Below are 14,949 nucleotides of genomic sequence, written 5' to 3' on the forward strand. Positions count from 1 at the left end.
GACTTCTTCGACTGTCTCAATCTTCGAAGACTAATAAATTATGACCGAGCAGCTACATGGAGAGAATCTGAAAGTAGATCTGAAGATGAATACGAAGATAGGGACTGTGTTTGGATAATGAATTGGGAGGACGAATACTATTGATCGTGAACAAAACGATTGAATGTAAGGAAAAATCCATAAAATTTGAGGAACTCAGGGCAACCCCCCCCCCAAAAAAAAAAAAAAAACGTGGAGATGAAATTTCAGCAATTGAGGACTGAGGTGAAATAGATTGGGAAAAGCCTATGTCTTGTAGTGACCTAGTAATAACTGATGATTATGATAATGATGAATACTCTTTGAGCTGAGCTTTGTAGAAGAAACTGCATGTATCAAAATGTGCAAATACTTCATTGTTATTGTTTTGTGAAATAGGCCTGCGGTATCCAAGGTGCCTTTTTTACACATGAGCAGACAAGCAAAAATTTTGATATAGGAAAGTATATTAGTTCAAGTTCTTGGCCTGAATCAATCAATTCCTGAAGCTGGTGATGTTGGAGTTAGCCCACGGACGGGCCCTGGGCCACACTTAAGCTCGTACCTTCAATCTAGTTCTCAGAGGAGCAGCGCCGTATCTGTGGCATCAGGTGAAGTGAACAGGTCAAGCCCCTCCTCATGGTGTCGGCGGCTCTTCCATTCCCACTACAAGACCAAAAAGCCGGGACGCCATCCCCACCGCGACGGTCACAAACGCCTCCTCCACGCCCCCTTCGCTTGCCCCTTCTAGCTGGTGTGCGTGACCCTTGCAATATTCCCCTCTTTTTGACACAAAAGAGTCGTTAAAGAACTCCTCTCTTGTGTCTGGTAGCACTATTAGCTGCCACAATCCCGCTGCAGACTCAAGCGAATGGTTGTGGGTGCCTTTTATGATTATGAAGCAGGAATATTGTGCCCTTTGTTCATCTCTTCTAATTGTGAGTCTGCTGACTGGTTTTATGGTCAGGTCAATTTCAGATTCACACCTGAAAGAAATATAAGACACTGTCATGTGTGTTTTGTGCAATTCCTGTAATTATATATATATATATATATATATATATATATATATATATATATATATATATATATATATATATATATATATATATATATATATATTTTTTTTTTTCACCATTTCATAAGTAATTAAAGCTTTGTTATCTACATATATGTTTTGACCATAGCTATAGGTTCCTTGCAACTTCATCAAAAATCTTCTGCAGTGCAACATGCAGCTTCTTTACTTATGATTTGCAGGATCAACAAGAGGAGGCAGTGATTTAGAGTGAGTGCTTTTAGTGGTTATTCAGTCTATTTCCATAAGCTACTGCAAGATGCAGCTTACACAAAATAAGGATGTAACATCTGGTATAGGATATATAGAGCATTGTAAGCTTGAAAACATAGTTGCCCTCAATGATAGAAAGATATTCAACAATGGTAACACAACATGCAAGGTGATTAGGTTAGCTGTAATGGCATCTACTGTAACAATAACAATAATAATAAATAGATTATTAGATAGGCTACTTACCTAGTAAATTCTTTTTTTTTCCAAGGTGACGTTGGTCTCCATGAAGGAAGATGAAGGTCCTTTTAAATTAAACTTTTCTGCTATGGGCTTTTGCAACATTTAGCGTCACCTTGTTCTGCACACAGTAGTCATTCTTCCATCTTTCTGCATCTTCTTCGTCCATTACATTCACTCTCAGTTGAATGCAATTATGCTCTTGTTTGGTAACAAGAGTTTGGAAGCCTAGCTTCTCAAATTCACTGGAAGGGATATTCATATCCATCGCCACAATTTTGTTTTGTTCAACTGACGATGTACTACACAAACTAGTATGACGGTTCTGTTTGTTAACTGAATGGATTTAAGCAAAGTAGATGAAAATCAAACATAAAACACACACACACACACACACACACACACACACACACACATACACACACACACGTCGTCTAACAGGTTAAAATATTGTAGAGTGAGAGAAATATGGAAATGTTGCAGGATGAGTAGAAACATGAAAAGCTAGCTTAATGGGACTCGTTAAAATATGAATGTGTGTGTGTGTGTGTGTGTGTGTGTGTGTGTGTGTGTGTGTGTGTGTGTGTGTTTAGAGCAAAGGAAACAGCTCAAGAGCAAAAAAAATGAAACTAATGAAAAAAAGCCCGCTACTCACTGCTCCTATAAAAAAAAGCATTCAGAGGAGTGGCCGAAAAAGAGGTCAATTTCGGGAGGAGAGGTGTCCTGATACCCTCCCCTTGAAAGAATTCAATACGTAGGCCGGAGGAAATACAGATAAAGGAAAATTGTTTCAGAGTTTACCAGCATGAAGGATGAAAGAGTGAAGATGCTGGTTAACTCGTGCGTAAGGGATTTGGACAGTAAAGGAATGAGCTTGAGTAGAAAGCCGTGTGCGGCGAGGCCGCGGGAGTGGGGGAGGTATGCAGTTAGCAAGTTCAGAAGAGCAGTCGGCGTGAACATATCGATAGAAGATAGAAGGAGAGGCAATATGGCGGCGGAATTTAAGAGGTAAGAGACTATATGTCCAAGAGAGCTGTCTCTATGGAGCCCTCCCACACGTGAGATACACACTCCATACGAGGGCGGACAAGGCCCCGGTATAGGGATAGCAACTGTACGAGGAAGAAGAACTGGCGGAGCGATACGATACAGAACACCCAACCTCGAGGAAGCTGATTTAGGCTGGATTCACACGAGCCACTTTTTAGTGGTCAGTGGCCGCCACAAAATAATGTTCAAAATAGGACACATACATATATATGCCTGCATGCACAGTATTGCACACGGGCCACGTTTTTGTAGTCGCCACAAATCAGCGGCGAGTTGTGGCGGGCGGATCCATTTCTCCGACCACGCCACTGTAGCCAGCGATAGATACCGTTGTTTCAAATGGCAGAGTGCACACGAGCCACTATCGGTTGCCACCACCCTGTCATCCGCTGCTTTCCCTCTGTCTTGACACCGACCTATATGAACTGTCATAATGATGTATAAGTGTGACCTTCACGCATAACTTGTGTTCAGGATATGATGAATAAGCTCTTATATGCTTTCAGAATTAATGTTTCCTTTCCTTTCACCGTTTTGCACATTAACAAATTCTGGTGTGGATTGATTACTGACTGTGGTAGTTTTATTTCTCAGGAAGTAGAAAGTGGAAATGTTCTGTAACTGCACAGACTGCTGAATTTTGTCAATAAATTACATTGAACATAATTTTCTAGCATCTGGCTATGACCTCAATGTCGTTCTATTACTAACTACGCCTGCATTGTTGATCTCCCACCTAACTCTACAAACTATGTAATTTTTGAACTATTCAAATTCCAAAGTGGAGAACATCTTAAATGCTAATCCATTCGCTGAAATCTCCATCTAAGAAGATTTCAGTTTTTGCCACCAGCTTTGGCTTTCATCGTCTTTCACTGACCAGTCATAGCAAACCTACAACCTTGCTCGTGTCAATGATCTAGAGTAGTCAGTTCAGCATCCTATACGTATCCCTGACCATTTTGGAGACTGGGAGCTGAACAACGTTTGAGGTCATGTATCCATCTGCTACTTCTAAATATCCACCATAATGTCGGTGTGATCCGAATATCTACGTAAATATCTCACTCTCTCTCTCTCTCTCTCTCTCGTTCGATTACGAAATGCGTGGCGTTAAACTCAAAAGCGTTGAATGCGTCAAGGACATATGTCAAAATCGCGTCAAACTTCAAATTCTCACAGAAATGCACTGACGCAGCAAATAAAGTGAACCGAATCATGGGCTTCATTAAAATCATCAAAAATAAAGATGTAATATTCCAGTTTTACAATTGTTTAGTCAGATCCCACTTGGAATATGGGGATCAATTCTGGTCTCCCTACCATGTAAAGAACATTGCTAAATTAGATGTTCAACGACGGGCAACAAAAATTATATCTTTCTTGCGCAACAAACCTTACCACGAAAGGGTATTGACTTTTAACATGTTCTCTCTTAAGAAACGTCGCCTCCGAGGAAAACTGATCGAATGTTTTAAAATAATTAATGACTTTACGAATGTAAACAAATCAAAATTGTTTATAATCAATGACACTTTCCGAACGAGAAATAATGGCACAAAACTTAATTAAGTGTAAACATTAGATTCAGAATGCATCATTTTTTTTTCTTCACCAACGTTGTAGTGCGAGAATGGAATAACCTCCCACCTTCAGTGGTCCAGTGCAACACGATTGACTCTAAAAGCAAGCTCGAGCGACACTTCCATGCAAAGTCTTGGAGCCATCTGCTTAATTAATAGAAAATCACATAGGTTTAAAGACAGACCACCTTAGTCTGGACCATAGGTTCAGTGTGGTCTGAATTTTCCATGTAAATCTATGTAAATCTCTCTCTCTCTCTCTCTCTCTCTCTCTCTCTCTCTCTCTCTCTCTCTCTCTCTCTCTCTCTCTCTCTCTCCAATGTTATGCTTATACTTTGACGTGAACTTTTACTATTTTTTTTTATATAACCTCCTTTCCTCCTTGCAGAACAAAGGAATATCGATTCATTACGACTTTTCTTTTTTCTGTTATTTTTACTCCAAATTCTATTAATAAATTGTTTCCAACCTTCCTCGACTCTGCAGACCTCTAGAAACTTCCCCTATTAGTGTCTGGGTGAACGTTTGAGGTTGGTCAGTTAATTCCCAAGAACCGACTCCTCACGAAATTGAACGAAGTTTTGCACACGGCCAAATCAGTGTTTTGGGAAACCAATCGAAGACGTCCGCATTTGGGACTTAGCTCCGTGTTGTATCTACGAAGTCACATTGCATGCAAACTGAAGGAGCCTTTATGCTTAATGGAAACTTTGCTTACTGACGAACGCCACAAGCTTGAGACTGTAGGTGAATCATAATATAGTTCTTTAGAATTCAAAACATAAAGTTTCACTACTTTTCAGTCTAAGAAGGAATCAGATTAGGTTAATAAATCTTTTTTTTCCAGAATTGTAAAATCTTTAAACCTCTGAAATCAGAATGGGGCGACAAGTTTCTGCCGAGTGCGCTTAACATCTTGACACTGACTCATCTTTTTCTTTACTTTTTTGGAAACAAAGATTAACACATTGGGTGTTGCTTACCTAAAAGTAATTAAAATGGTTCTGAAACATCTTAACTTCTAAAAATGCAAGTCAAGTATGTGCAAATAAAATAAAAAGAGGTAATATTTAAATGCAAGTTTTGTAAGGGATACTCCGATCTTATCAAAGACAAAGGCATAGTTAACGCGACAATAGTTAGCTGAAGAAACTATACGACAGCTCGCCCGAATTTGAGTTGCCTAATGTCCTCATAGAAGGTAACTCCCCTTTCAAACAATAGTCTCCCTCCTCCATCCCTCACTTCTTTGCAACTTTTACTTGCATACCAGTAAAGAACACCCGTCAAAGTACATTTATCATTTATTTTATTTTATTGGTTTTGTCTAATTATGTAAATTACATAATGCCTTCCTAACCTCCCACTACGACTTGAGCGTTATCTTCCCAAAGAAGAAGTGAACATGGAAACCCTAACGGTCCTCCAAGCTAGCCCCGTCCCTTTGCCCTAGAACAATAGCCCCGTCCCTTCGCGCTCGAGCAAACCAGTGTCAGCCTCGTTAAAGTTAATACTCACCCATTAAAATTACCACAAAAGACGAGGAAGTAGAGGGTGTGAGGATAACCCTGCATCTCACTTATCAGCTGTAATGAATGATGTCATCAACCATCGGCGACACTACACCAAGGAAGTAGAAAGTGAAAACAACGCCCAGCCTCGTGAGGCGCAGGGCAGCGCCCCGCCGACCTTCCCTCGCGTGCCGCTGGACATACTGACTAGCCGCTTCAGCCACCCATACACCACACTGTTAGCGACCGATCATGTCCCCCCCAAAACCCTGCTAAAACTGACTTGAGCCACCTCCTCGTAGGTCATGTGGCAAACTTTTGAATATATATATATATATATATATATATATATATATATATATATATATATATATATATATATATATATATATATATATATATACCATAAGAACCCCATATTTGAAATTGGCAGGAATGGAGGTGATCTCGATCTTGAATATTTCCGAATTTCGGAATGCAGTGATATCCTGGTATTTGATGTGTGTGTGTGTGTGTGTGTGTGTGAGTGTGTGTGTACACCTATACGCACACATTTGTAAGGATACCAGGAATGTGATGCCTGTCAGGTCAACTACTCGACAAGGAGACCTACTCTGCCCAGCGCTGGTACTTGAGGGATTGTGGCGCGTAGGGCATCGACCGAACAGCAGAATGTGAGGCCATCAGTGACGTCAGATGTGTTCCAGTCAACCCATGGTACGCGGGAACATAAGTCGGGGCATGGTGGGTGACCAAGGTTCCATAAATCACTTTTACGGATGTCATTGACTACAACGAAGGCCAGGGCATTGTGCACATGGGGATCGTAGATTACCTGCAATAAGAGGGAAACTAATTATTCAAATAAATGCTAGACAAAGTTTTGGCTATGAGTCTAGTTACCTTTACTAGAAGGTGCCAAATTGGGCTTTTACTGTGATCCTACTTCTTTTACCAAAGTAGAATATTAAAGGTGAAACTCGAAACGTAATACGTAGACAAGCAGCAACCTTGAATTATGTAAAAAGGTTCGTTCATCAGCTTTTATTTCCTTCACTCACCTTCCAGAAGAGGGCTGGCACGGGCACTACCTTCTTGCCAAAGCTTTGCCCAAGATACAACTTTGTTAGTCTGTTGCGATAGTCGGGCAGCTCTAAGATGCCATGAGTGCCTGTGTACACCTCGAGGGTGGCCTGCCGCCGCTCACCAAACCTCCGCACGGTAGCCTCCAGACTCTGAAGGAAGGTCAGGGCACATCATTTTTTTTTTGTGTGTGTGTGAGAGAGAGAGAGAGAGAGAGAGAGAGAGAGAGAGAGAGAGAGAGAGAGAGAGAGAGAGAGAGAGAGAGATGGGCAGACAAATACATAGCTGGACAGAGATTTAGACCGATAGATTGACAGATGGGGATAGATAGTGATATAGAAATAGGTAACAGACATGCACGTAACATATAATAACTGGGTCATGTAATAGGGATAATGGGGTTAGAGCACGCTCACAAACCTTCCAGTTGCCGTTGTTCACCGCTTGCCATTGGGGGGCGACGTTGACATAATAATAGGTAGCGTCCTGCTCCGCCTCAAGTACGAAGTCAGCGTCAGGTGCTAAGTGACCCTTTGCAAAATACTCTTGTCCCTGCGTGGTGAGGTGCTGTGTTGTTTTGAGCAGCTCCTGAGCCAAAGATTTCTGCATCCTCTTGGAGTAGCTGCGACTCAGGCTCACCGAGAACATGCGGTTGGTTTTGAATGATGGTCTGGAAGGCTCAATCACTTTTGCATCTATGGACCTAAGGGAGCATGAAGAGACACCAGCATGTATTACTGATATAGAGAAGAATATGTAGAGAATACCGGATGTAAAGGAAAACAGAATTATGTAGGTTACTAACACATCCCTAATATTGACAAGAGACTCCATGGTTTTGTAATTTTTACAAGTAAAAGATACAGTAATTCAAGTGAAAACTATCAAAATAAAATCAAAATAATGAAAGTAATTCCTCAATTTTTTTTTTACATCAAAGGAGACAGCACAAGGGCTTAAAAAAAAACAATAATGAAAAAAAGCCCTCTACTTACTGCCCCTAAAAAGATTAGAGAGGAGCGGCCGAAAGAGAAGTCAATTTCTGGAGGAAAGGTGTCCTGATACCCTCCTCTTGAAAGAGTTAAGTCGTAGGCAGGAGGAAATACAGATGAAGGGAGATTGTTCCAGTTTACCAACGTAAGGGATGAAAGAGTGAAGATGCTGGTTAACTCTTGCATAAGGGGTTTGGACAGTATAGGGATGAGCTTGAGTAGAAAGACATGTGTGGCGAGACCGCGGGAGGGGGAAGGCATGCAGTTAGCAAGTTCAGAAGAGCAGTCAGCGTGAAATTATCGATAGCAGAAAGAGGCTGGAGTAGGTAGGAAGACACCTATCGAACGGGCGCAAGCCACTCCCTGTGAGGTATATATATATGGGAAGTGAGGAGGGTGCTGAAGGCCTCCAAAGACCCTTCCCATGTCCTCACTAACCGTTTCCCTACTGTCTCATCAACACCAGAGTAGTTCAGCATGCTCTCTAAAGTCAGATCATCTCTCTATCCACACCACACTACATTCACACAACATACGCACCTTTTCCCAAAATTCAAAATGGCGTACAATACTAGTGACCACAAATTTCCCCAGGGAGGACTCCCCTTCTGGCTGCCGACTTGAGAGGTGTCTTGATAACTCTTCGAACCTCTTTCTATCAATTTCTGCAACATTCGCGGTCTTCGTTCTAATTTTCATTCTGTGGAGCACCATCTCTCCTCCTCTAAACCTCACCTTCTCTTCCTCACCGAAAAACAGGTTTCTGAGGCTACTGACAGCAATCTCTACTCTGTTCCCTCCTACTATCTCCATCCTAAATTTCAATCCAGAGCTGGGTGTTGCGCCTACGCGCAACGACATCACTTGCTCTCGTGTCCATGATCTGGACTCTTCAGAATTTTAGACCATCTGGCTAAGACTTCATTGTCATTCTATTACTAAATATATCTGTGCTGTTTATCTCTAATCTAACTCTACTAACTAAGTAAAATTCTTTGACTACTTGAAATCTAAAGTGGAGCACATGTATTTTTTTTTTTTCACGTCTTGGCTTATTGCGCCGGTAGGCTTCTTCCCGGTGGATCCTGATGGTCGGTCCAAGGCTTCTTCCCGGTGGGGCCTGATGGTCGGCCCAGCCCGTTCTGGCGCAGGCGAGTGTTTATAGTGGCCCCATTTTCCATTAGCTCATGCTGCCCTCCCGGAGCTCATTTTTACTCCTAGAATCTAGAGTCCGGGTTGATAGGTGGTATTTTGGACAGTATGTGGGTAGTTTTAAGCCACTCGGCGGCGGCTGAAAAATCCCAGCTTGGTGGCACCGGTCGGGGATTGAATTCGCGTCTTCCTGAACGCAGGTCCGTCTCGCTATCTGTTCAGCCACCGCCTCCCCATTGGTACAGCACCCTACACGTATTCCCGACCGTCTTGGAGACCGGCCCAACATACTAGACCTCTTCCTTACCTCTAACCCTTCTGCTTATTATGTCAAACTGTTCTCTCCTTTGGGCTCCTCCGATCACAACCTTATTTCTGTATCCTGTCCTATCGCTCCTGTACACCCTCTGGACCCACCGAAGAGGCGATGCTTCTGGCATTTTGCTTCAGCTCGGTGGGACGACCTGAGGATGTACTTTTCCGATTTCCCGTAGAATGATTATTGCTTCCAGGAGCGAGACCCTTCTGTGTGTGCCCAGCGCATCACAGAGGTAATTGTCTCTGGAATGGAGGCATTCATTCCACGTACTCTCTCTACTCCTCATGCTAAAATGCCTTGGTTTAATCACGCTTGTTTCCGTGTTGTCAAAAATAGAGAGGCAGCTCACAAAAGGTACCAGAGCCTTCAAACTTCCGCTAACCATGATCTTTACATTTCTGCCCGGAATCATGCAAAATCTATTCTCCGATTTTCCAAAAACTCCTTCATTAATAGAAAATGCCAAAACCTTGCTTTTTCTAATTCTTCCCGTGACTTCTGGCATCTTGCCAAGAACATCTCCTCCAACTTTATTTCTTCATCTTTCCCTCCTCTCCTTAGTCCTGACGGCAGCACCGCCGTCTCACCTATCTCTAATGTTGAGCTCTTCTCTCAGACTTTCTCTAAAAACTCCACTCTGGACGATTCTGGGCATATTTCTCGTACTCATCCCCCTTCTGACTCCTTTATGCCTGTTATTAAGATTCTTCCTAATGATGTTTTCTATGCCCTCTCTGGCCTCAATCCTCAGAAGGCTTATGGACCTGATGGAGTACCTCCTATTGTTCTTAAAAACTATGCTTCCGTGCTGACACCCTGCCTGGTCAAACTCTTTCGCCTCTGCCTGTCAACATCTACCTTTCCTTCCTGCTGGAAGTATGCCTTTATACAGCCTGTTCCTAAGAAGGGTGACCGTTCCAATCCTTCAAACTACCGACCTATAGCTTTACTTTCTTGTCCATCTAAACCTTTTGAATCAGTTCTTAACCGGAAGATTCAAAAGCACCTTTCCACTTCTAACCTTCTATCTGATCGCCAGTACGGGTTCAGCAAGGGGCGTTCTACTGGTGATCTCCTTGCCTTCCTAACTGACTCTTGGTCATCCTCTCTTAGCCGTTTCGGTGAAACCTTTGCTATTGCGCTGGACATATCAAAAGCCTTTGATAGGATCTGGCACAAATCTTTGCTTTCCAAACTACCCTCCTACGGTTGCTATCCTTCTCTCTGCACCTTTATCTCCAGTTTCCTTTCTGGCCGTTCTATTTCTGTTGTGGTAGACGGTCACTGTTCTTCCCCTAAACTTATTAACAGTGGTGTCCCTCAGGGTTCTGTCCTATCTCCCACTCCCTTTCTGTTGTTCATTGATGATCTTCTTTCCAAAACGAACTGTCCTATCCATTCTTACGCCGATGACTCTACTCTGCATTACTCAACTTCTTTCAATAGAAGACCCACCCAACAGGAACTAAACGATTACAGGCTGGAGGCAGCAGAACGCTTAGCCTCAGACCTTACTGTTATTTCCGATTGGGGCAAGAAGAACCTGGTGTTCTTCAACGCCTCAAAAACACAGTTTCTCCACCTCTCCACTCGACACAATCTTCCAAACAACTATCCCCTATTCTTTGACAACACTCAGCTATCACCTTCTTCATCACTAAACATCCTCAGTCTATCCTTAACTCAAAATCTTAACAGGGAAACTTCTCATCTCCTCTCTCACTAAATCAGCTTCTTCTAGGCTGGGCGTTCTGTAGCGTCTCCGACAGTTCTTCTCCCTCGCACAGTTGCTATCCATCTACAGGGGCCTTGTCCGCCCTCATATGGAGTATGCATCTCATGTGGGGGGGGGGGGGCTCCACTCACACAGATTTCCTGGACAGAGTGGAGTCTAAAGCTCTTCGTCTCATCAGCTCTCCTCTTCATACTGAAAGTCTTCTACCTCCTAAAGTCCGCCGCCATGTTGCCTCTCTTTCTATCTTCTTTCAATATTTTCATGCTGACTGCTCTTCTAAACTTGCTAACTGCATGCCTCCCCTCCTCCCGCTGCATACGACATCTTCTCACGCTCAACCCTATACTGTCCAAACCCCTTATGCAAGAGTTAACCAGCATCTTCACTCTTTCATCCCTTACACTGGTGAATTCTGGAACAGCCTTCCTTCGTCTATATTTCCTCCTGCCTTTGACTTGAATTCTTTCAAGAGGAGTGTATCAAGACACCTCTCCTTCCGAAATTGTTCCTCTCTTTTGGCCGCTCATAACTTTCAACTCTGTAGGAACAGCGATTAGCGGGCTTTTTTTTACACGCTTTTTTTGTTGCCCTTGAGCTGTTTCTTTAGCTGTAAAAAAAAATAACATGGCGGCGGAATTTAAGAGGTAGAAGACTATCAGTAAGAGGAGGAGAGTTGATGAGACGAAGAGCCTTAAACTCCACTCTGTCCAGAGGAGCTGTGTGAGTGGAGCCCCCCCACACGTGAGATGCATAATCCATACGAGGGCGGACAAGGCCCCTGTATATGGATAGTAACTGTGCAGGGGAGAAGAACTGGCGGAGACAATACAGAACGCCTAACCTCGAGGAAGCTGATTTAGTGGGAGAGGAGATGTGAAGTTTCCAGTTAAGATTTTGAGTTAAGGACAGACCGAGGATATTTAGTATTGAAGAAGGTGACAGCTGAGTGTTGTCGAAGAATAGGGGATAGATGTTTGGAAGATTGTGTCGAATTGTTTGATGGATAAATTGAGTTTTTGAGGCATTGAAGGACACAAGGTTCCTTTTACCCCAATCGGAAATGATAGCAAGGTCTGAGGTTAAGCGTTCTGCAGCCTCCATTCTGAAGTCATGTAATTCCTGTTGAGAGGGTCTTCTATTGAAAGAAGTTGAATAATTCTTGGCAACCTGCATATCCCGACGCTCTAACGCTAAGGTTATTATTTCGGCTGATCAACCTTATAGGTTTTCAATATGGTAAAATAATCCCCATTTGGCAACTCCAGTTCCTTGTGTCAAATATGATAATCGGTTAAGCTACGGTTACACTAGTCACTGTTACCCCTGGGCTGGACGATTTTGCCTGGGCTGGAAGCCAGCCGTAAGCCTGGTTTACAACGCAAGTGGTCACACAGAAGCCTGTCCTGTCCAGCCGCCTGCGCTCTTCCGAGAAGCCCAGATGTAAACAAAGCACAACAACCATGGATATGGGAAGCGAGGAGGACTGCGCACTATTGTTGAGGCCCTCCAAGAGGCTATATATGGCCTCTTGTGGCCATGAAATTGATTTTTCTAGGGATACCATGGTGACTTCATTGGCGTTGGCTTGACGAAGGCCTGTGTTTGTGTACATCTGGATTTCAAGTCAAGCGAGTGTGAAGGTGCTGTTTTATTAATTTGTGTGCTGTTAGTGATCATTAATTATACAGGAAAACTAATAATTTCATTGTATAGTAATATAATATTTATGTATTTTATTACATAGGATAATTTGGTTTTAGTGGTTTGCTTGAATACTACAGTATCTCAATACCTCTGCTGCGCCCTACCGTTGCCAGATTGTTGTACTCAGAGCATAGTATTTACCGGTTTCTGACGCCTAACTATTGCCAAGAAACATCAGGAATTAACTATTTTAACGATAATTATAAGTGAATCTCCTTATTGGGGTCCACGAGACAGTTTTTGGGTCGGAAGTCGGTAAATATAAGAGGCTGAGTAAGACAATCTGGCAACTTTGCACAGTGCGCCCAGCCATACCACTGGGAGAAAAACGATCCAGCGCGTCCACTCAAATTTACCCTGGGCTGGGTGGTTTTGGCTGGGCTAGGTGCCCAACCCAGGGGTAGCAGTGACTGACTAGTGTAACCGCGGTTTTGGTAACGAACACCCATTGCTTCAAGTAAGTAATACCCCACGCTACCCTCCCTTGCTGTCGCTGCTATTGCTTTAATGTTTCTTGCTTCTAGTTCAGCGGTTCTTAACCTGGGGGTCGTAATCTCCTGGGAACGAGGTAAGTTGTTTTGAGGAATATTGGATTTTATTCGTATGGTGTAAGGTTTTCTGCATGTTATACCGTATCTACAACTTCTGTAATAAATTGTAAGTGGAAAGAGTTTTACAATCTGTAATAACTTGCTAATAAGCTAATGAAGTAGTCAAGAGAAATACATTATGATTTTACTTAATACAATAGTTTATAATTTTACTGTGTACACTAGCTTAACATTTTGCATTTAGTTAAACCAGGCTATTATTTTGCATTTAGGAATACTATTCTATCATTTGCATTCATGAAAACTAGGCTATTATTTAGTTAGGAATAATATGTTATTATTTTGAATTCACGAATACTAGGCTATTATTTTACATTTAGGAATACCAAGCTATCATTTTGCATTTACGAATACAAAGCTATTATTCTGCATTTAGGATACTAGGCTATTATTTTGCATTTTGTAAACTAGAAGGCTAGTATGCATTTAGGAATACTAAATTATTATTTTGCATTTAGGAATCTAGACTATTATTTTGCATTTAGAAATACTCAGCTGTTATTTTGCATATAGGAATACTAGGCTATTCTTTTTGCATTTATGGCACTAGGCTATTATTTTGCATTTACGAATACCAAGTTATTATTATGCATTTAAGAAAACTAGGCTATTATTATGCAGTAACTTTTTTCTTAAGATGAATAATTCTCTCTCTCTCTCTCTCTCTCTCTCTCTCTCTCTCTCTCTCTCTCTCTCTCTCTCTCTCTCAGGAATTCCATCTACAACGCCTGTTTCCTCACATCCTTAAACAAAAAAACAAAAAAAATACCACCATCTCTTATGAAATTTTCGTGAACTTATGAGTGAATAATGTACTACAGATAACTATTCAGAACTGGTGACTTGTATAAGTAACAGGGACCATGAAATGGGATAAGAGGTAAGGGTAACAAGTAAAAAGTATATATATATATATATATATATATATATATATATATATATATATATATATATATATATATATATATATATATATATATATATATATATATATATATAAGCACTCACCGCAAAAGAAATCGGACCGGAGATGTATTCGGCTAATATTTTCTAGTTTGACTACTCTCTCTCTCTCTCTCTCTCTCTCTCTCTCTCTCTCTCTCTCTCTCTCTCTCTCTCTCTCTAGCAAGAGTGGCTTGAAAAGCAGAAACTGAGCGGGCTGAAGAGATGTTAGTGTTGTGTTTTAGTGATGCTTAATTTTTTTTTGTATATCTTATTGATACTAAAACGAACTGAAATGAAAATATGAATTCATGGGTCCATGCGCAATGCCAGTGGGGGACTACATGCAAAATTTGGTGAGGCTAGGTAAAAAAATATTCAGGACGCCTTTTTTTTTTTTTTTTTGAGAGTTTGCCCGCCTAATATTTAGGCGGTTCCGCCGACACCCGTCAAGGATACGGAGTCTGTGGTCTAGCGCAACTGAGAAAGTTTCACTGAAACGGCTAAGAGAGGATGACAAAGAATCAGTTAAGAGAGCAAGAAGATCGCCAGTAGAACGCCCCTTGCGGAACCCATATTGAGGTCAGAAGTGGAAAGGTGCTTTTGAATCTTCCGGTTAAGGATTGATTCAAAAGCTTTAGATAGGCAGGAAAGTAAAGCAAGACCTCAGCTGATTTGGAAAATGATGTGTCAAATCAAAAGATTACTCATGAATTTT

The 14,949-nt window shown here is 41.8% G+C and overlaps 1 protein-coding gene and 1 long non-coding RNA gene across 2 annotated transcripts in view; both read right to left on the reverse strand.

Annotated features, from left to right (window-relative positions):
* Nucleotides 1–361: 361 nt before the first annotated feature.
* LOC127003500 (uncharacterized) lies at nt 362–6,003 on the reverse strand. The gene is made up of 2 exons (XR_007757095.1): nt 1,556–6,003; nt 362–1,004 (listed from the first exon to the last, which is right to left on the reverse strand). It is a non-coding gene; the product is annotated as an uncharacterized LOC127003500 (long non-coding RNA).
* A 102-nt stretch (nt 6,004–6,105) lies between these two features.
* LOC127003499 (uncharacterized) overlaps nt 6,106–14,949 on the reverse strand; it is a 31,895-nt gene continuing 23,051 nt past the window's right edge. The window contains exons 5-7 of the mRNA XM_050870270.1: nt 7,197–7,479; nt 6,755–6,928; nt 6,106–6,528 (exon numbers count right to left, since the gene is read on the reverse strand). Of these exons, the coding sequence (XP_050726227.1) occupies nt 6,286–6,528; nt 6,755–6,928; nt 7,197–7,479 (700 nt within the window). The 3' untranslated portion in view covers nt 6,106–6,285. The remainder of the gene's footprint in view (nt 6,529–6,754; nt 6,929–7,196; nt 7,480–14,949) is intronic.

The sequence above is a fragment of the Eriocheir sinensis genome, chromosome 3, assembly GCF_024679095.1.
Source record: "Eriocheir sinensis breed Jianghai 21 chromosome 3, ASM2467909v1, whole genome shotgun sequence".
Lineage (NCBI taxonomy): Eukaryota > Metazoa > Arthropoda > Malacostraca > Decapoda > Varunidae > Eriocheir > Eriocheir sinensis.